The 23206-nt window shown below is 44.5% G+C and overlaps 1 protein-coding gene across 1 annotated transcript in view; it reads left to right on the top strand.

Moving 5' to 3' along the window:
- wdr32 (WD repeat domain 32) overlaps window positions 1–19151 on the top strand; it is a 101714-nt gene extending 82563 nt beyond the window's left edge. The window contains exons 6-7 of the mRNA XM_060851474.1: window positions 14783–14928; window positions 18100–19151. Coding sequence (XP_060707457.1) covers window positions 14783–14928; window positions 18100–18468 — 515 coding nt within the window. The 3' untranslated portion in view covers window positions 18469–19151. The remainder of the gene's footprint in view (window positions 1–14782; window positions 14929–18099) is intronic.
- Window positions 19152–23206: the final 4055 nt, after the last annotated feature.

Genomic DNA, 23206 nt, shown 5'->3' with positions numbered 1-23206 from the left:
ACAATTTCTCCTTTGAATCCTCCCATTTCCTCCAGACCAAAGGGGTAGCCATGGGCACCCGTATGGGTCCCAGCGATGCCTGTCTCTTTGTTGGCTACGTAGAACAGTCCATCTTCTGTAGTTACACCGGCACCACTACCCACCTCTTCCTCCACTACATTGATGACTGCATTGGCACCACCTCGTGCTCCTGCGAGGAGGTTGAGCAATTCATAACTTCACCAACACCTTCCACCCTGACCTTAAATTTACCTGGACCATCTCTGACATCTCCCTCCCCTTCCTGGACTTCTCCATCTCTATTAATAACGACTGACTTGACACCGACATTTTCTACAAACCCACTGACTCCCACAGCTACCTAGATTACACCTCTTCCCACCCTACCTTCGGCAAACTTGCCAATCCGTATTCCCAATTTCTCCGCCTCGGCCGTATCTGCTCCCAGGAGGACTAATTCCACCACAGAACACACCAGATGGCCTCCTTCTTTAGAGACCACAATTTCCCTTCCCACATAGTCAAAGATGTCCTCCAATACATCTCGTCCACGTCCTGCACTTCCGCCCTCAGACCCCACCCCTCCAACCATAACAAGGTCAAAACCCCCTAGTGCTCACCTTCCACCCTACCAACCTTCGCATAAACTAAATCATCCAACGACACTTCAGCCACCTCCAAATGGACTCCACCACCAGGCATATATTTCCCTTCCCACTCCTTTCTGCCTTCCGCAAAGACCATTCCCTCCGTGACTATCTGGTCAGGTCCACGCCCCCCCCAACAACCCACCCTCCCATCCTGGCACCTTCTCCTGCTACCGCAGGAATTGCAAAACCTGCGCCCGCACCACCTCCCTCACCTCCATCCAAGGCCCTAAAAGAGCCTTCCACATCCATCGCACATTCACCAATATCATTTATTGTATCCGTTGCTCCCGATGTGGTCTCCTCTACATTGGGAAGATTGGACGCCTCCTAGCAGAGCGCTTTAGGGAACATCTCCAGGGCACCCACACCAATCAACCACACCATCCTGTGGCCCAACTTTTCAACTCCCCCTCCCATTCTACCGAGGACATGGAGGTCCTGGACCTCCTTCACCGCCGCTCCCTCACCACCTGATGCCTGGAGGAAGAATGCCTCATCTTCCGCCTTGGAATGCTTCAACCCCAGGGCATCAGTGTGGACTTCACCAGTTTCCTCATTTCCCCTTCCCCTTTCCCTACCTCACCCCTTTTCCAAACTTCCAGCTCAGCACTGTCCCCATGGCTTGTCTTACCTGCCAATCTTCCTTTCCACCTATCCACTCCACCCTCCTCTCTGACCTAACACTTTCTCAACAGTTAAAAACTGACGTGAAACATTCATTGAATATCTCTCCCATCATCCAAGGTTCAACTCAAACATGACCTCTTTGATCTTTAAGGGGCCCAACTCTCTCGAGTTGCTCTCTTGTTCTTAATGTACTCGTAGAATCTCTTGGAATTATCCTCATACTGCTTTATCTGCCAAGGCTATCTCCTAACCCTTCTTGGCCTTCCTGATTTCCATCTTAAGAATGTCCTTATACTCTTTATGCTCTCTAAGAGATGCATTTGAACCCAGTTGTCTATACCTACTACATTACTTTTTCTTCAGGACTGGAATCTCAATATCTTTATTCATTCATTGTTCCTTAATCCTACCTAGAACATAGAACAATACAGCACAGAACAGGCCCTTCGGCCCACAATGTTGTGCTGAACATTTGTCCTAGCTTAAGCACCTATCCATGTACCTATCCAATTGCCGCTTAAAGGTCACCAATGATTCTGACTCTGCCACTCCCACAGGCAGCGCATTCCATGCCTCCACCACTCTCTGGGTAAAGAACCTACTCCTGACATCCCCCCCCCCCCCCCCCCCCCCCCCCCCATACCTTCCACCCTTCACCTTAAATTTATGTCCCCTTGTAACAGTCTGTTGTACCCGGGGAAAAGGTCTCTGACTGTCTACTCTATCTATTCCCCGATCATCTAATAAACCTCTACCAAGTCACCCCTCATCCTTCGCCATTCCAATGAGAAAAGGCCTAGCACTCTCAACCTATCCTTGTACGACCTATTCTCAATTCCAGGCAACATCCTGGTAAATCTCCTCTACACCCTCTCCAAAGCTTCCACATCTTTCCCAAAATGACGCAACCAAAACTGCACACACTACTCCAAATGTGGCCTTACCAAGGTCCTATACAGATGCAACATCACCTCACGACTCTTGAATTCAGTCCCTCTGCTAATGAGTGCTAATACACCATAGGCCTTCTTACAAGCTCTGTCCACCTGAGTGGCAACTTTCAAAGATCTATGAACGTATACCGTAAGATCCGTCTGCTCCTCCACCTTATGAAGAACCCTACCGTTAACCCTGTATTCCGCATTTTTATTGTCCTTCCAAAATGGACAACCTCACACTTGACAGGGTTGAACTCCATCTGCCACTCCTCAGCCCAGCTCTGCATCATATCTAAGTCCTTTTGCAGCTGACAACAGCCCTCCTCACTATCCACAATTCCACCAATCTTCGTATCATCTGCAAATTTACTGACCCACCCTTAGACTCCCTCTTCCAAGTCAATTAATAAAAATTACAAACAGCAGAGGACCCAGAACTGATCCCTGCGGAACTCCACTTGTAACTGGGCTCCAGGCTGAATATTTACCATCTACCACCACTCTCTGACTTTGACCGGTTAGTTAGTTCTCTATCCAACTGGCCAGACTTCCCACTATCCCATGCCTCCTGATTTTCTGCATAAGCCTGCCATGAAGAACCTTATCAAATGCCTTACTAAAATCCATGAACACTACATTCACTGCTCTACCCTCATCCACATGCTTGGTCACCTCCTCAAAGAATTCAATAAGTCTTGTAAGGCAAGACCTACCGCTCTCAAATCCGTGCTGGCTGTCCGTAATCAAGCAATGTCTTTTCAGATACTCATAAATCCTATCCCTCAGTACCCTTTCCATTACTTTGCCTACCACCGAAGTAATACTAACTGGCCTGTAATTCCCAGAGTTATCCCTATACCATTTTTTGAACAGGGACACAACATTCGCCACTCTCCAGTCCTCTGGCACCACCCCCATTGACAGTGAAGACGAAAAGATCATTGCCAACGGTTCTGCAATTTCCTCTCTTGCTTCCCACATAATCCTAGGATATATCCCGTCAGGCCCGGAGGACTTGTCTATTCTCAAGTTTTTCAAAATGCCCAATACATCTTCCTTTCTAACAAGTATCTCCTCTAGCTATCAGTTCATTTCATACTCTCCTCTTCAACAATACGGTCCCTCTCATTTGTAAATACTGAAGAAAAGTACTCATTCAAGACCTCTCCTATCTCTTCCGACTCAATACACAGTCTCCCACTACTGTCCTTGATTGGACCTACCCTCGTTCTCATCATTCTCATGTTTTCACATACGCATAAAAGGCCTTGGGGTTATCCTTGATCCTACCCGCCAAAGATTTTTCATGCCCTCTCTTAGATCTCCTAATCCCTTTCTTCAGCTCCCTCCTGGCTATCCTGTATCCCTCCAATGCTCTGTCTGAACCTTGTTTCCTCAACCCTATGTAAGCCACCTCCTTCCTCCTTACAAGACATTCAACCTCACTCATCAACCAAGGTTCCCTCACACGACACATCTCTTTCCTGCCTGACAGGTACATACATATCAAGGGCACGTCGTATCTATTCCTTGAAAAAGTTCCACATTTCAACGACATCCTTCCCTGACAGCCTTTGCTCCCAATTTATGCTCCTCAGATCCTGTCTTGCAGCATCGTATTTACCCTTACCCCAATTGTAAAACCTGCCCTGTTGCACGTACCTATCTCTCTCCATAACCAAGGTGAAAGTCACAGAATTGTGGTCACCATCACCAAAATGCTCACCCACTAACAAGCCCATCACTTGTTCGTTACCAAGTACCAAATCCAAGATGGCCTCCCGTCTGGTCGGACAATCTACATACTGAGTTAGAAAAGCTTCCTGGACACACTGCACAAACACCGCCCCAGCCAATCTACTGGATCTAAAGAGCTTCCAATCAATATTTGGGAGGTAGAATTCGCCCATGACTACTACCCTGTGGCTCCTGCACCTTTCCAAAATCTCTTTCCCAATCTGTTTCTCTGCTGCTATTGGCGGGCTTATAGTAAACACCTAACAAGGTGACTGCTCCTTTCCTATTTCTGACTTCAGCACATACTACCTCCAAAGGCAGATCCCCCTCGAACTGCCTTTCTGCAGCCGTTATACCATTTCTAATTAGCAATGCCAACCCCCCCCCCCCCCCACTTTATTACCACCCCCCCCCCCCCCCAATCTTACTGAAACATCTGTAACCAGGAACCTCCAACAACCACTCCTGTCCCTCTTCCAGCCATGTTTCCGTGATGGCCACAACATAGTAGTCCCAAGTATCGATCCACGCCTTAAGTTCACCCACCTTATTTCTGATGCTCCTTGTGTTGAAGTATACACACTTGAGCCCATCTCTGTGTCCTCAAGTTAGTCCCTGTCAGTGCTACCTTCTCCACAGCCTCCCTATATTCTTGGACATCCTGAAAAACAGCTAACCTACTTGCTGGACTACAAGTCCAGATCCCATCCCCCTGCCAAATTAGTTTAACCCCCTCCCGAAGAGTGCTAGCAAACCTACCTCCCAGGATATTGGTGCCCTTCTGGTTCAGGTGCAACCTGTCCTGCTTGTACAGGTCCCACCTTTCCCAGAATGCAGTCCAATTGTCCAAATACCTGAAGCCCTCCCTCCTACACCATCCTTGCAGCCATGTGCTCAACTGCACTCTCTCCCTATTCCTTGCCTCACTGTCACGTGGCACCGGCAACGACCCAGAGATGACGACTGTCCGTCCTAGCTTTTAGCTTCCAGCCTAACTCCCTGAGCACCTGAATGACCTCCCTACCTATGTTGTTGGTGCCAGTGTGCACCACGACTTCTGGCTGCACACCCTCCCCCTTAAGGATTCTGAAGAGACAGTCTCGGACCCTGGCACTTGGGAGGCAACAAACCATCCTGAGAGTCTCGCCCATGTCCACAGAACCGCCTGTCTGTCCCTCCTTACTATAGAGTCTCCTATAACTAGCGCTCTCCTCCTCTCCCCCTTTCCCTTCTGGGCCTCAGAGCCGGACCTCGTGCCAGAGACCCAGTCACTGCAGCTTACCCCTGTTAGGCCATCCCCCCCAACAGTATCCAAAGCGGTATACTTATTGTTGAGGGGAACGACCACAGGGGATCCCTGGCACTGCCTGCTTCCTCCCCTTCCCGCCTCTAACTGTTACCCAGCTACCTCTGTTCTCTGGCGTAACTATGTCCCTGTAGCTTCTATCTATGACCCTCTCAGCCTCTCAAATAATCCTCAGTTTATCCAACTCCAGCTCCAGTTCCCTAACACGGTCTGTGAGGAGCTGGAGCTGGCTGCACTTCCTGCAGGTGAAGTCGGCAGGAGCATCGGTGGTCACCCCTACCTCAAACATTCTGCAGGAGGAACATTCCACTGCCTGCATAACTCTACACTTAGTCTCCAGAACAAGAACACTAAGTAGCTTACCAGCTTTACTGTTCGCTCGTACAGGAACACACTGCCTGTGAACTCATGTTATCACACTTTTGAAGGCCTCCCACTTTCAGTTGCCCTTTATTTGTGAACTTTACCTACTCCAACTTTGGAAGTTCTTGTTTCATACTCTTAAAATTAATCTTAGTCCAGTTAAGAGCTTTAACTTTTATGAAAGACTTATCCTTTTCCATAATTCTTGAACGTGGTTAACTAATTCTTCATCATTCAAACATTTAACACTGGCAATCCAAGTTGATGTTTGGAAAATTAAAATCCCGTACTACTACATGCTTGTTATTCTTACATATATTTGAGATCTTGCCACATATTTGCTATTCAATTGGGGGTGGGGGTGCGGGGAGAGGATGCTACAGTACAATGCCATCAAGGTAATCATCCCTTTCTTCTAATTTCAACCCATATATTTTCACTGAATGATTGTTACAGGAATACCTTCTCTAAGTAAAACATTACTGTTGTAATTAATCAAAAGCGTCACTCCCTCTTCTCTTTGCTTACCCTTCTATCCTTTCTGTAGCATCTGAAACCTGGAACATTGAGCTGCCAGCCATGCCCATACCTCAGCCAAGTTTCTGTAATAGCTATCCTATGTTTCCAAACATGCCCTGAGTTCATCAGCCTTACCTGTAAAACCCCTTGCATTGAAATAAATGCAGTTTAATTCCTCAGAGTTTGTTCTCTGACTTGCTTTTTTTCTAATTTGCTAGTTCTTTTCAGATTCAGAACTATCTTCATCTGTCTTCCTATTTATTCTGCTACAAAGGATCCCCCTATCCCACACCACCACCACTACCACCACCATCGTCCTCCCCATACTTTACAGTCTCCCTTAATAGACCTAGCAAATCTACCCGCTAAGACATTGGTCCTTTTCCAGTTCAGGTAAAACCCGTCCTTTTTGAACAGGTCTTTTCTGCCCCAGTAGAGATCCCAAAGACGCAAGAATCAGAATCCCCGAATATCGCACAACCTCTTCAGCCATTGACTTATTTCTTTTATCCTTTTATTCTTCCCTCACTCAAGCTTGGAACTGGGAGTCAACCAAACCTTACAACTTTTGAGGTTCTTTTGTTTTAGCTTCTAACTAAACGCTTATATTCAGTCTGTAAAGCCTTAATGTCTTCCTGACCAATGTCATTCCTACCAATGTGTGCAATAACTTCTCGCTTCTCACTCTCCCTTTTAACTGTATGCTTCAGACATTTTGAGATGTCCTTAATCTTGGCACCAGGAAAGCCACATACCATCCTCAATTCAAACTCACTGCTGCAATCTCCTATCTGTGCCCCTGACATGAGAGTCCCCTATAACAATTTCTAAAAAAAATGTTATCACATGCCACCCCTAACATAAAACTAATTCTTCGTGCACGAGATCTGACCGCCTCTTTTTCCCTCTGAGAGACTATCCCTTTCAACAGTACCCAAAACTAAGTAACTGTTTGAGAAGAATAGCCACAGGAGTCTTCTGAACTACCTTCTTACCTTTCCTGACAGTCACCCATAAATGGGTGACTGATCCTGCTGTGTAATTGCTTCCCTAAATCTACTCGCTATCTAAATCTGTCTCTTGTACTCCATTAATGACATCAAGCCTAAAAAGAAGCAATTTTCAATTGCACCTCTTACATAAAATAAACTATATTTCCTTATCCAAATAATTCATATTAAGCATGCAATGTTTTTAAAATCAAATATTTAAATCTTAAATAAAATCAACCACTAAGCTGAACAAACAAATTAAAAACGATATTTCCTCAAATGTTCCAGCAGACCGCTTTCAATCTTCTAATAGATAAAAGAATATCACTCCAGAGCCATTCCTGTGTAGGCCCCTCTTAAAGCTATGTAAACACAACTCCCATTTTTTAAAAAAATTCCTTCCGTATTTAGAAAAACTCTTTAATGATATTAAAAACATTATCTCTCCTATGCACATTATTTATCTGTTAATGTGTAATTTAGGAAAAAAATCTTGACCATCTAATGTAGGCCTCTCCAAAATCTCCGTAAATATAACTCCACTTTTTTAAAAAACACTTTTTACATTTTTGAGTGTAAAAGTAACAAAATGAATCAAAATAAAAATTTTTTTGCTGCTGAAATGTAATAACTACAGGTAGTTCTGGGATAGCGCATGTTTCGGCAGTGCGATTTGGCTATAAGATTGCCTATGAATTAGGGAACAGTATTTTGGAAAATATACTGTTACCTCTGTTGGCAATAGCGTGATTCTGGCGGGGATCTTTTCACACGCAGATGTTCTTGCTGTTCTGTGCATGCGCCAGTGTCCGTGTCAAAGTTTCTGCACTGTTCTACGCATGTGCTGATGTCAGCTGCCAGCAGAGTAGCTTTGTGAGAAGTACTGCACAGAAAGCAGCTTTAAAAACGTACTGTGTTAAATTTACTTTTGTTTCGCTAATAGACATAATTTCAACCTTCATTCAGGCTGTGCTATACTTTGCGTTAGACGTTTGTGTGATTTTTGCGCAATCATGCGTGATATATTTTGCTGGTCTGTCCCAACCCCAGTTTTCCCATATGCCCCATTATTTCTATTAAGCGAGGTTTCGCTGGAATGCAACTACAATCTTGTAGAAGAACTATCTGTTTAAAAAATCTAAAGTAAGCTTGCAATTTCAAGAAAAGCTGCAAGGTCCACACTACTCTCAGTCCACCGTTTTTTTGTGAGGGGTTTGTAATACTTGGTTCATTGCTGGTTTTCCTTTGAGTTGTTTTCTGGGCAATTTTTGAGAGTAATGGTTTGCCATTGCCTTCCACTCATTTGAAGGGTGAGGAGACAGATCCCTAAGTCTACTTCAGCCAGAACAGAAATTGAATCTGTTCTGTTGATGTTTGTCTGAACCACAAGCTAACCATCTAGCTGACTATCTTGTTTGTTGTGTAGGTTATATTTTAAAATTTCAGTTTCACATTTTATAGAATGTGAAAATTTGCAATTTATTGCCTATTAGTAATGTACTTGATCGCGGCTGACAAGAGAGACATGTTGCCAAAGCTTTTCATCCTGTGCTTATCGTGACTGTAAAAAAGACTTTAAGGAATTGCCAGAATTTATAGAATATTGACTGGTTGGCAAGTTGATTCTGGCTGAACCATTGCTGTGGAGAAAACAACGGGGAACTGCATGTTCTCCATGCTTTTGGATACTTTGAAAAATATGCAAGGTTTAAGTATTTCTTTTTGTTTACAGAAATGAGTCTCTACATAATGTACATCATATCTGCCAAACATGAATGAAGTTCATTACAAATTTGACTGATCATCTTAAATTTGGTAGTGCAGAACTTGAGTATTGCTGAAAAATGCCATATTGAATAGAAAGTAAGGTTTACGTCTTACATGCATCAGGCCAGGTTGCAAGAATACCAATTTGAGGAGAAAGTTAACTTTTACACTGCATAAGAGGAGAGTACTGATTAGTTTTGTTTTACTATTTTACGGGGTGAGGGCATCTCTGGCTAGGTCATCACTTGTTACTCACCCTTAATTGCCCAGAGAGCAGTTAAAAGTCAACCACATTGCACTGGGTCTGGAGTCACATGTAGGCCAGACCAGGTACGACAGCAGACCTTGTTTCTGACAATTGGCAATGGATTTGTGATCACCATTAGACTCTTAATCCCAGATTTTATATTGGATTCAAATTTCATCATCTGCCATGGTGGGATTCGAAACTGTTTGCCCAGAACATTTTTTGGGCCTCTGGATTAACAGTCCTGTGATAATATCACAGGTCTGTTTCCTCCATCTCGTTGCTAAGTGAATTCTGGAAGGTGCTTTGCCATGGAGAATGCACCCATTGATGATAATTTACATTTAACTACCTTACTTTTTTTACATTTTAAACCAGGCAAGTTGACTGTTAATGGTCAGAGTTAAAAATCACACAATACTAGGTTATAGTCCAACAGGTATTTTTGGAGGCACTAGCTTTCGAAGCGCTGCTTCTTCATCAGGCTTCTTCACCAGCATCTCCAAATCATGAATGGTCAAGGTTTTGCTATGAAAAGTGTAGCAACAAATGGCTGACACCTCTGTATTGAGCTGAAACATGCACACGTACATGTTTCTTCAGATTGCAGAGAAGAGGACCTGTATGTTAATATGTAGCTTCTAATAAGTGCAAGTGCGCCTTACTCGAAGGCAGATTGGCAATCTGAAAATGTTATCAATGTTATCAGTGTAATGGATTATCTAATTGCTGGGTTGCATCTAATATTGGACACTTGTATGCAATTTTTGTACGGCGGCACGGTGGCACAGTGGTTAGCACTGCTGCCTCACAGCGCCAGGGACCTGGGTTCAATTCCCGCCTCAGGCAACTGACTGTGTGGAGTTTGCACGTTCTCCCCGTGTCTGCGTGGGTTTCCTCCGGGTGCTCCGGTTTCCTCCCACAGTCACAAAGATGTGCGGGTCAGGTGAATTGGCCATGCTAAATTGCCCGTAGTGTCAGGTAAGGGGTATATGTAGGGGTATGGGTGGGTTGCGCTTCGGCAGGTCGATGTGGACTTGTTGGGCCGAAGGGCCTGTTTCCACACTGTAAGTAATCTAATCAGATTAGTTATGTAGAGTCAGTACCTTGTTGCAACTCGCTGAAGGGATGTGTTGTTAGATACTGTCTGCCAGTCTTTGCGGCATACTGCCTACAGACCTGCATTCACAATGACATTGACTATTTTGTACACACGACTCATTTGTGTGATGGGCAGGATCTCATTTTGGGTTGACAGCAGTATCCTTTTAGTGGTTAATAAAGTTTATGTTGCTACTGGACAAAGGAGGAAAGTTATGTGCAGAGCTATAGGAAGTGGGAGAGATCCTTATTGAGTACTTTGTATTGGTATTCACCGAGAAAGATATAACTGATATTGCAGTCAAGGATAAGTGAATACTCTAGAGAACGTCACTATGTTGAAGGAGATGTTTTAGGGTATCCTAAGGTGTAATAACGTAGACAAGTCCCCAAAGAAAGGAAGGGAAGAAATAGCTGGGACATTAGCAGATTTCTTAGCATCCTCTTTGTCCACAGGCGAGGTTCCAGAGAACTGGAGATTAGTCAATGTTGTTCCCTTGTTTAAGAAAGGAAGCAGGGGTAATCCTGGAAATTATGGGCTGGTGAACCTGATGTCTGTGGGAGGTAAGCTGTTGGAGAAGATACTAAGGGGCAAGATATATGCACATTTGGAAGAAAATGGACTAGTTAGTGACAGGCAGGTTTTGTATGGGGAAGGTCACGTCTCTCCGCTTCTTCCATTCCCGCCGCACCAACCAGTACCCTTCCACTGACACCCTCCTTCGACTGACTGAATTGGTCCTCACCCTGAACAACTTCTCTTTCCAATCCTCCCACTTTCTCCAAACTAAAGGAGTTGCCATGGGCACCCGCATGGGCCCCAGCTATGCCTGTCTCTTTGTAGGATATGTGTAACAGTCCATCTTCCACAACTACACTAGCACCACCCCCCACCTTTTCCTCCGCTACATCGATGACTGTATCGGCGCTGCCTCGTGCTCCCACGAGGAGGTTGAACAGTTCATCAACTTTACCAACACCTTCCATCCCGACCTCAAATTCACCTGGACCGTCTCAGACTCCTCCCTCCCCTTCCTAGACCTTTCCATTTCTATCTTGGGCGACCGAATCAACACAGACATCTACTATAAACCAACTGACTCCCACAGCTACCTGGACTACACCTCCTTCCGACCCTGCCCCCTGTAAAAATGCCATCCCATATTCCCAATTCCTTCATCTCCGCCGCATCTGCTCCCAGGAGGACCAGTTCCAATACCGTACAGCCCAGATGGCCTCCTTCTTCAAGGACCGCAGATTCCCCCCAGACGTGATCGACGATGCCCTCCACCGCATCTCCTCCACTTCCCGCTCCGCCGCCCTTGAGCCCCGCCCCTCCAACCGCCACCAGGACAGAACCCCACTGGTTCTCACCTACCACCCCACCAACCTCCGTATACAGCGTATCATCCGCCGTCATTTCCGCCACCTCCAAACGGACCCCACCACCAGGGATATATTTCCTTCCCCTCCCCTATCAGCATTCCGCAAAGACCACTCCCTCCGTGACTCCCTCGTCAGGTCCATACCCCCCACCAACCCAACCTCCACTCCTGGCACCTTCCCCTGCAACCGCAGGAAATGCAAAACTTGCTCCCACACCTCCTCCCTTACCTCTCTCCAAGGCCCCAAGGGATCCTTCCATATCTACCACAAATTCACCTGCACCTCCACACACACCATCTATTGCATCCGCTGCACCCGATGTGGCCGCCTCTATATTGGGGAGACGGGCCGCCTACTTCCGGAACGCTTCAGGGAACACCTCTGGGACACCCGGACCAACCAACCCAACCACCCCATGGCTCAACACTTTAACTCTTCCTCCCACTCCATCAAGGACATGCAGGTCCTTGGACTCCTCCATCGCCAGAACATAACAACACGACAGTTGGAGGAAGACCGCCTCATTTTCCGCCTGGGAACCCCCCAACCACAAGGGATGAACTCGGATTTCTCCAGTTTCCTCATTTCCCCTCCCCCCACCTTGTCTCAGTCGATTCCCTCGAACTCAGCACCGCCCTCCTAACCTGCAGTTTTCTTCCTGACCTCTCCGCCCCCACCCCACTCCGGCCTATCACCCTCACCTTGACCTCCTTTCACCTATCACATCTCCATCGCCCCTCCCCCAAGTCCCTCCTCCCTACCTTTTATCTTAGCCTGCTGGACACACTTTCCTCATTCCTGATGAAGGGCTTGTGCCCGAAACGTAGAATTTCCTGTTCCTTGGATGCTGCCTGACCTGCTGCGCTTTAACCAGCAACACATTTTCAGCTCCAGCATCTTTCCCACCACTGAGGTCAGACTAACTGGTCTATAATTTCCTGCTTTCTCTCTCCCACCTTTCTTAAAAAGTGGGATAACATTAGCCACCCTCCAATCCGCAGGAACTGATCCCGAATCTATCAAATTCTGGAAAATAATCACCAATGCATCCACGATTTCTCGAGCCACCTCCTTCAGTAACCTGGGATGTAGACCATCAGGCCCCGGAGACTTACCAACCTTCAGACCTAACAGTCTCTCCAACACCAATTCCTGGCAAATATAAATTCCCTTCAGTTCAGGTCCTTCAGCCACTGTTACCTCAGGGAGATTGCTTGTTTCTTCCCCGGTGAACACAGATCTGAAGTACCCATTCAATTCTTGTGCCATTTCTTTGCTCCCCGTAATATATTCCCCTGTTTCTGTCTTCAAGGGCCCAATTTTAATCTTAACCATTTTTTTGCCTTTCACATAACCTAAAAAAGCTTTTACTATCCTCCTTTATATTATTGGCCAGTTTACCTTGGTACCTCATTTTTTCTCTGCATATTTCCTTTTTAGTAATCCTCTGTTGTTCTTTAAAAGCTTCCCAGTCCTCCGTTTTCCCACTTATCTTTGCTATGTCATACTTTTTCTCTTAACTTTATATGCTCTCTTCTGGTACGATTGGTGTAATAACCTCGCTGAAGGTCTTGTCCAGAAAGATCTCCTTCTCTCGGATGAGCCTGGAATGACAACGGCGGAGAGAAGACCTGACAGAGATCTACAAAATTAAGGGAGGCATTCATAGAGCAGCTGGTCAGACGCTTTTTCCCAGGGTTAAGTTTCAAGGGGCCACAAAGTGAGAGGAGAAAGTTTAAGGGAGATGTGCAAAGTAAGTTTTTCATGCAGAAAGTGGTAGGAGCCTGGAACACACTGCCAGAAGAGGTAGTGGAAGCAGCTATGATGGTGATATTTAAGAGGCATCTGGATGGTTGCATGAAGGGAATGGAATAGAGGGTAATGGACCAAATAAGGGCAGAACGTTTATTTTTTGGTTTAGTTAGGGCATAATGATTGGCATAGGTTTGGCAAGCTGAAGGGCCTATTCCTGTGCTGTACATCTCTTTGGTTCTTTTACTGCTTAGTAGCAGCATGTAACAACTAGCTTTACCTGTTAACTCTAACTTTGTCAATATGTTGCCCTTACTGGGTAATTGGATGTGGACTGCACATTTTTCAAGTCCAAGAATATCTTAAGGTCTTTCGTAATTTTGCATGATATGTAGCAAGAAATTATCTGATCAAGATAATCACTTATCCTGCAGGATACTTTTGATGCACCCTATTTCAACATCAAGTTTGCATGGTGATACAAATGGTTTGCACCCTAATTATGAGATTGTTAAAAAGGCCAAACTTACAGTACTACGAAATATAGGAATCTCAGTGTGTATGCCGACTAATGAGGATAGGTTTGTACAAGACTGTGTTAGAGAACCTCCTGGTCAATCTCTCAATAGTTTATCAACAAAAATACACTAGTTTATTAAAATGGGCCATTGAAGAAAGGGAATTCAATCATTATTAATGGGTATGTTCTCCATGGCAGCGCCTCTCCCAATCAGAATCCAGTCAGCGCTCTCCTCTCATGGGATTATAATGTTGGTTTTTCCCTTGCGAATTATCTCGAAGACTAAGATGAAAAACCGCAACACAAGGTGCCTTTTGAGAGCAAAACTCAATATCTTAAATTTGGTATTAATGTAGCTGTTAGTTGTGAGGATTGCTTAGCAAATATTGACCAATCTCAGAATTACATCTAAAAGTGGACATTTTGTTTTGGGCCTTACAAGCACAGGCCAATTTAGGACTGTCTGGATTATGCTGTTTGTCACATTCCTTGAGTGGTTTACAATCGGCCAATTAGCACGTGCAGCCTCTGTGCCTGGCGTTAGGTTGGCATTTACTCGGGGACCTAGTCTTTCAGAGCAAAAGTATTACCCATGTGCTGGCCTTGTGCTTTTTTGATTTTTGCTTTCTCTGTGACCATACTTTGGCCAATCAGTTCTCAATCATTTTCCTCCTGTAGTAAATCCTGTAGATTGTTTGAAATTTTCTTTTTGTCCTAATGAGTACAAGACAATGAGTAACATATCTCTTGAGCAATAATCTACAATTTTCTAATGCTGTAAATTTATTCAAGTCTACCTCATAAATCACATGACAAATATACAGCTTGTCTAGACAATGCAACCCGGAGCTTCAAAATGACTAAATTTGTATTGCAGCTGAATTTCCAAGAAATAGCCTTGAAGTTTTAACACCAGAAATTCCTGCAGAAAGAGATCGAGGGAATTGTATCACATCATTACAACTTCATCCCAAAGGCTGGGCTACATTAATTAGATGCACTAGCATCACTGATGACCAAGAGGTGAGTGGTTTTGATATTATTTCAAATCTGAGCTGATTTGTTTTAGTGGGGAGTGCAAACATAGAACAACACAGCAACAGGCCCTTCAGCCCACAGTGCCTGTGTTGCCGCAAAGTCAAATGCTGGCTGAGCACTTTTGTGTGTCCTAACTACAAGACGACAGATTTTCAGTGTGTTTTGTCTGATTGCTTAGCAAGTCTATCCAGTGAGTCATAGAGCTATAACATTCAAGGAAGAAGTTCATTTCCGTAGAAGAGTCATTGGATTTAAGCTTGTTTTCTCTCTCCATAGACTACTGGCCACAGACCTCCAGTTAGAAAAGTACCCCTCTGCAACTATCCTCTAGCTTGGTCATGGAAGGCCATTTTGTTTCCAACTTAGCAACTCACACATATTACTTAAATTTCTGGACCAGATGACCATGGGGCACCTTGGCAAATGCTTTTGTAAAGTCCATGTAGAATACATCTACTGTCCTATCCTCATCAATCATCTTCGTCATTTCCTCAAAAACTCAATCAAGTTTGTGAGACAAGACCTTCCCCACACAAAGCCATGCTGACTATCCCTAATAAGTCTGTTTTTCTCCAAATGCGAGTAAATCCTGTTCCTAAGAATCTTCGCAGTAGTTTTCCTATCATTGAAGTAAGACTTACATGGTAAGGATTACCATGCACTGTCCTCCCTCGGCTTATGAATCCATGTTGAACAGCACTTGGAAGAAGCACTGAGGATGGCAGACACGTTTTGGGTGGGGGATTTCAATATCCACCACCAAGAGTGGATTGGCATAAACAGTACTGATTGAGCTGGCTGGGTTCTCAAGGACATAGCTGCTAGACTGGGTCTGTGGCAGGTGATGAGGGAACCAACAAGAAGGAAAAACATACTTGATCTAATCTTTGAACAATCTGCCAGCTGCAGATGCATTTGGCCATGACAATATTGGTAAAAGTGACTACTGCACAGTTTTTTGTAGAGACAAAGTCCTCCCGTTACAATGAGCATACCCTCCATTGTCGAGAGTGTGTTACTGGAAAAGCGCAGCAGGTCAGGCAGCATCCAAGGAGCGGGCGAATCGACGTTCAGGCAGGAGCTTTTCCAGCAACACACTCATGACTCTGATCCCCAGCATCTGCAGATCTCACTTTCTCCTAGTTGATTATACCCTCCATTATGTTGTGTGGCACTATCAATGTGCTAAATGCAACTGACTTGAAACACATTTAGCAACTCAAGACTAGGCATCCATGAGGCACTATGAGTTATCAAGAGCAGCACAATTGTACTCTAGCACAATCTGCAATTTAGTGCCAGGCATATCCCTCACTCAACCATTACCATCAAGTGAAGGGGATCAACTCTGGTTTAATGAAGAGTGCATGAGGGCTTACCAGCTGCCACACCAGGCTTACCTGAAAATGATGTGTCAATCTGATGAAGCTACTAACAGGACTTCTTGCATATTAACAGTATAACCAGTAAGTGATACACAACATTGGCATCCACCCGACAATGTGGAAATTACTCGGGTATGTCCAGTACATAAAAGCAGAACAAATCCAATCTGGCCACTTACTGGACCATCAGTCTGCTTTCCATTCTCAGTAAAGTGATGAAAGGTGTTATCAACAGTGCTATCAAGCAGCATCTGTTGAGCAATAATCTGCACAATGATGCCCAGTTTGGGCTCTGTCAAGTCACTCAGCTCTGACCTCGTTAGAGCCTTGGTTCAAAAGTGCACAAAAAAATACTGAATTCCAGAGGTCAGGTGAGAGTGGCAGCCCTTGACATCAGGAGTGCATTTGACTGAGTGTGGCATCAAGGAGCCCAAGCAAAACTGGAATCAGTGAGTATCAGGAGGCAAACTCTCCACTGATTGCAGTCATACCTGTCACATAGTTGTGGTTGACAGAGGTTAGATTAGAGTGGTGCTGGAAAAGCACAGCCAGTCAGGCAGCATCTGAGGAGCAGGAAAATTGATTGCTGAAGGGCTTTTGCCCAAAACGTTGATTTTCCTGCTCCTCGGATGCTGCCTGACCAGCTGTGCTTTTCCAGCACCACTCTAATCTAGTCTCTGATTTCGGACATCTGCAGTCCTCACTTTTGCCTAGTTGTCGGAGGTTAGTCATCTCAGCCCAGGACATCTCTGCAGGGGTTTCTTAGGGTAATGTCCTAGACCTAACCATTTTTAATTGCTTTATCAATGACGTTCCCTCCATCATAAGGAGAGAATGGGGATGTTAGCACCATTTTCAAGTTCTCTGATACTGAGATAGTGCGAATTAAAGAAGATCTGGACAATATACAGGCTTGGGCTGACAAATGGCAAGTTAGATTTGTGCCACAAAAATGCCAGGCAATGACCAACTCCAATAAGATACAATTTAATCACAACCCCTTGACATTTAATAGTGTTAGCATTACTGAATCACCCAGGATGAATATCCTTGGGGGTTACCATCAACAAGTAACTTAACTAGACTTGACTCATAAACACAGTGGCTACAAGAGCAGGTTAGAGGCAAGGAATTTTGTGGCAAATAACTCACCACTTGACTCCCCAAAGCCTGTTCACATCTACAAGTTGCAAGTCAGGAGTGTGATGGAATACTCCCCACTTGCCTGGATGGGTGCAACTCCACAATACTCAATACGTTTGACACCATACATGACAAAGCAGCTCACTTGATTGGCAACACATTCACAAGCATCCACGCCCTTCACACTGACACTCAGCAGCAGCAGTGTGTACTATTTACAAGATGCACTGTAGAAATTCATGAGTGATCCTTTGACAGCACTTTCAAAGCTTATGACCAGTTCCATCTAGAAGGACAAGGGCAGCAGATACATGGGAATACCATCATTTCCAGATTACCTTTCAAGCCACTCACCATCCTGACTTGGAAATAGATCACTGTTCCTTCAAGTTAGCAGGTGAAAATCCTGAAATTCCCTCCTATGAGGGCATTGTGGGTCAATCTACAGCATGTGGACTGCAGTGGTTAAAGAAGCCAGCTCACTACCATCTTCTGAAAGACATTGAGGGATGAGCAATAAATGCTGGCCAGCCAGTGATGTCCACATACTAAGAGTGAATAGAAAACAAGGAGCTTGTGAGAGGTAATGGAAGAGGTCATCAATCTTTTATATTTTTCTTTTTATCAGTGGACTTGCATCTATGAGTTTCAGGACGGGCCTCCAGTTCGTGCATCTGCTCCTCGTTGCTCCCTCTGCCTTACGCACTATATTGAAGAAGCTAATGTGGGTCGTGGTTACATCAAAGAACTTTGCTTCAGTCCAGATGGTCGACTGATTTGCTCTCCTTTTGGTTATGGAATCCGCTTGTTGGGTTTTGATAGCCAGTGCAATGAACTCTGTGATTGCTTACCCAGAGAACCCACTGCACTGCAGGAAGTTAGAACTATTTATTCTCATAGTGATGTTGTGCTGACAACAAAATTTTCACCAACTCATTGTCAACTTGCCTCTGGGTGCCTTAGTGGACAAGTTTACCTATACCAGCCAAAGTTCTAAGTGACCTGAAATACTTGAAAGAAGAGTTGAACATCAAGCAAATTGTTTCAGTAATTAGTAATTGATGTTTAAGGTATTTGATGTCAGGGTTCAAAATCCGAATTTAATACAGTTTCCAGTGCAATACAATAAACCATTACTCGTCAGCAACAGGTACAGAAGTTCATACTATTTCTTTTCTGAAGTTTGCTATAAAGAACAATCTTTTCCTCTGCTATTAATGTGAAATTATACCAGTGCATTGTATGGTAAGTTTGTCTGCTTGCATTTGTAAAATCTTGAAAAAAATACATTGTTAGTAAAAAATCAGATGAGTTTAAAAGCACTGCTGGTCCATTCATAAACATTTACATTTCAGCTTGTATTATATTCACCTGTTGTTTTTGTTCAAATGCAATGTTAGCATAAATATTTGTTAATTTTTCTATACATATTGAGTTTAACAGTGGAATTAAATTATTTAAATTCAGATGCAAATGAACGTTGTGTTTGATGTGAAAATTTAGCTTAACCAGACATTGAATTGAAACGGCTAGAGGATGCATGCAAATAACATACACTGATATCAAATTCATATGGTTGAGTGTTAGTCAACTTTTTAATAAAGCAATTAGCATGATCCAAATTCATTTAAATTTTCCTTATTTGTAACACTAAATTTTAATTTCAATATATCAATATTAATTAGTCTACTGTAGTGAATGTAAAGCACTTGACATGTACTAGTGCTGTTACTTTTGAACTTGTAACATTGAATTGTAATTCTCATTTGTATTGGTAATGTAATTATAGTGTATAGAAAACCCCAATAGGTGTTTTCTGATTATATCATTTGGGCCATGTACAATTTTACTGTTTTGACACTGCCAAGTGTGAAGTCAGTGAATAATTGTAGAATAATTGTTAATCCTGCTTAGAATATATAGTTTGAGACAGCTCAACTTGTTCTTGTCTGACCAGATTTCCTAACCTGAACTAGTCCTCTTTGCCTTGGTTTTGCCCATATCCCTCTAAACCTTTTCTATCTGTGGACCTATCTAAATGTTTTTTTGTTCAGAAACTCTGCTGAGAGCCTTTGGATCTTTTATTTAACTTAACCTAGTTTTCTAATCAGGAGGAGAAAGTGAGGTCTGCAGATGCTTGAGATTAGAGTCAAAAAGTGTGGTGCTGGAAAAGCACAGCTGGTAAGGCAGCACTCGAGGTGCAGGAGAGTCGACATTTCGAGCGTAAGCTCTTCATTAGGAATGTTGAAGAGCTTATGCTCGAAACGTCGATTCTCATGCTGCTTGGATACTGCCTGACTGGCTGTGCTTTTCTAGCATCACATGTTTTGAGTCTAGTTTTCTAATCAATCTGTCCAGAAATATTATTACACACTACTGGAACAGGTGAAACATGAATGTGGGCCTCACTGTCTAGAGATAGGGACACTATCTTTTTCTTTCTGTAGACCTATGTCTTTACTTTAGGAACTCTACCATTGCGCATCAAGAGCCCTTGAGTCTACATTGTTTTTGTTATTTAACCTTTTTTTTTCTAGTCATCCTGTTAGAGATGTTAACAAACGTCTTTTTAATTTGGAATTGTACCAGTCTCTACCAATTCCTTTGGCAGCTCGTTCCATGTGTGAAAATGTTGTCCTTCAGGACCATTTTTAAATTTTCCCCTTCTCACTTTCAACCTATACCCTCTAGTTTTGGACTTCCCTACCGTGTGGAAAAGACCTTAACTATTCACCTTATCTGTGGCCCTCATGATTTTATAAACCTCTATAAGGTCACCTCTCAGCCTACACTGCAGAAAAAAAAAGTGTCAGCCTAATCATATAATACAAACCTTCTGGTATTGGTAACATTCTTGTAAATCTGTTTTGCAGTGTTGCTCATTTAATAATTTCCATCTTATAGCAGGCCGACCAGAATTGTATGCAGTATTCCAAATCTGACTTTATCAATATCTGCTAGGGCTGTAACATGATGTCCCAACTCTTTGTATTCATTGTGCTCTGAATGATGAAGGCAACAGTGCCGTATATATTCATCATTCTATCTGTGACACCACTTTAAAGGAACTTTGTACCTGCAACCCTAGGTCTCTCTGATCAACAACATTCCTCAGGGCTCTACTAATAACTCCGTAAATCCTTTCCTGGTTTGTCGTACCAAAATGTAAATCCTTACATTTACTTGCATTAAATTCCATCTATGATTCCAGGGCAATGATAAATTGGTCACTTTTTATATTGATTTTTTAAAAACTATCCAGATATTTGAACTAAGCATCAAGAAAAATGTTGGAGTGTAGGAATGAGCTGAAAAATTGTCAGGATGAAATTTGAATTGTTGAAATACCCTGACTGGACCATTGTAATAAAACTTACTTAATTGATATCCTGAAACCATCTTAAGTATCATCATCATAAGTATTAAAGGGGATCCACGTGGAAGTGGATTGTGTTGGGGGAGAAGTTACTGTACTGGAAATCATTATTTTGAATAAAATAATTTCGCTAATCATTGCGGAAAGATGAGATACGGGAACAGGAAAACTAGCATTTTAATAGACATGATATTCTGCATTAAAATTCAACCTTCCAACATGAATCACTTATCATTTTTCCAAATTTTACTCCATCTGCTACTTTTCAGCTCAGCTCTGAATCCTGTCAATGTCCTGTTGCAGTTTACAACAGCCCTCCTTGCCATCCTTTGTGTCTTCAGCAAAAGTACTAACCCACCCTTCCACTTCTTCATCCAAGTCATTTATAAAAATCACGAAGAGCAGAGGTCCCAGCAGATACCTGTGGAACACCACTGGTTACCGTGCTCCAGGCTGAATACTTTTCATGTAGTACCACCCTCTGTCTTCTATGGGCAAGCCAATTCTGTATCCAGACAACCAAATTTCCTTGTAAAAAGTGAGGTCTGCAGATGCTGGAGATCAGAGCTGAAAATGTGTTGCTGGAAAAACGCAGCAGGTCAGGCAGCATCCAAGGAACAGGAAATTTGACGTTTCGAGCATAAGCCCTTCATCAGGAATGAGGAGAGTGTGTCCAGCAGGCTAAGATTAAAAGGTAGGGAGGAGGGACTTGGGGGAGGGGCGATGGAGATGTGATAGGTGGAAGGAGATCAAGGTGAGGGTGATAGGCCGGAGTGGGGTGGGGGCGGAGAGGTCAGGAAGAAGGTTGCAGGTTAGGAAGGCAGTGCTGAGTTCGAGGGAATCGACTGAGTCAAGGTGGGGGGAGGGGAAATGAGGAAACTGGAGAAATCTGAGTTCATCCCTTGTGGTTGGGTTCCCAGGCGGAAGATGAGGCGCTCTTCCTCCAACCGTCGTGTTGTTATGTTCTGGCGATGGAGGAGTCCAAGGACCTGCATGTCCTTGGTGGAGTGGGAGGGAGAGTTAAAGTGTTGAGCCACGGGGTGGTTGGGTTGGTTGGTCCGGGCGTCCCAGAGGTGTTCCCTGAAGCGTTCCGCAAGTAGGCGGCCCGTCTCCCCAATATAGAGGAGGCCACATCGGGTGCAGCGGATGCAATAGGTGATGTGTGGAGGTGCAGGTGAATTTGTGGCGGATATGGAAGGATCCCTTGGGGCCTTGGAGAGAGGTAAGGGAGGAGGTGTGGGCGCAAGTTTTGCATTTCCTGCAGTTGCAGGGGAAGGTGCCGGGAGTGGAGGTTGGGTTGGTGGGGGGTGTGGACCTGACGAGGGAGTCACGGAGGGAGTGGTCTTTTCAGAATGCTGATAGGGGAGGGGAGGGAAATATATCCCTGGTGGTGGGGTCCGTTTGGAGGTGGTGGAAATGACGGCGGATGATACGCTGTATAAGGAGGTTGGTGGGGTGGTAGGTGAGAACCAGTGGGGTTCTGTCCTGGTGGTGGTTGGAGGGGCGGGGCTCAAGGGTGGAGGAGCGGGAAGTGGAGGAGATACGGTGGAGGGCATCGTCGATCACGTCTGGGGGGAGTCTGCGGTCTTTGAAGAAGGAGGCCATCTGGGCTGTACGGTATTGGAACTGGTCCTCCTGGGAGCAGATGCAATGGAGACGAAGGGATTGGGAATATGGGATGGCGTTTTTACAGGGGGCAGGGTGGGCGGAGGTGTAGTCTAGGTAGCTGTGGGAGTCAGTCGGTTTATCGTAGATGTCTGTGGTGATTCGGTCGCCCGAGATAGAAATGGAAAGGTCTAGGAAGGGGAGGGAGGAGTCTGAGACAGTCCAAGTGAATTTGAGGTCGGGATGGAAGGTGTTGGTAAAGTTGATGAACTGTTCAACCTCCTCGTGGGAGCACGAGGCAGCGCCGATACAGTCATCGATGTAGCGGAGGAAAAGGTGGGGAGTGGTGCCAGTGTTAAAGGTTTGTGCGAAGATTTGTAGCTCGGGTGCTCGTTGTTGTGGTTCTGTTCGCCGAGCTGGAAGTTTTTGTTGCAAACGTTTCGTCCCCTGGCTAGGCGACATCATCAGTGCTCTGGAGCCTCCTGCGAAGCGCTTCTTTGATGTTTCTTGCGGTATTTATAGTGGTCTGTCCTTGCCGCTTGCCTAGCCAGGGGACGAAATGTTTGCAACAAAAACTTCCAGCTCGGCGAACAGAACCACAACAACGAGCACCCGAGCTACAAATCTTCGCACAAACCTTGAACACTTACCCGGAAGCGGCAAGGACAGACAACTATAAATACCGGAAGAAACATCAAAGAAGCGCTTCGCAAGAGGCTCCAGAGCACTGATGATGTCGCCTAGCCAGGGAACG

This window comes from Hemiscyllium ocellatum, chromosome 36, assembly GCF_020745735.1.
Source record: "Hemiscyllium ocellatum isolate sHemOce1 chromosome 36, sHemOce1.pat.X.cur, whole genome shotgun sequence".
Taxonomy (NCBI): Eukaryota; Metazoa; Chordata; class Chondrichthyes; order Orectolobiformes; family Hemiscylliidae; genus Hemiscyllium; species Hemiscyllium ocellatum.
Note: the sequence above shows the minus strand (reverse complement) of the source record. Positions and strands in the feature narration are given on the sequence as shown.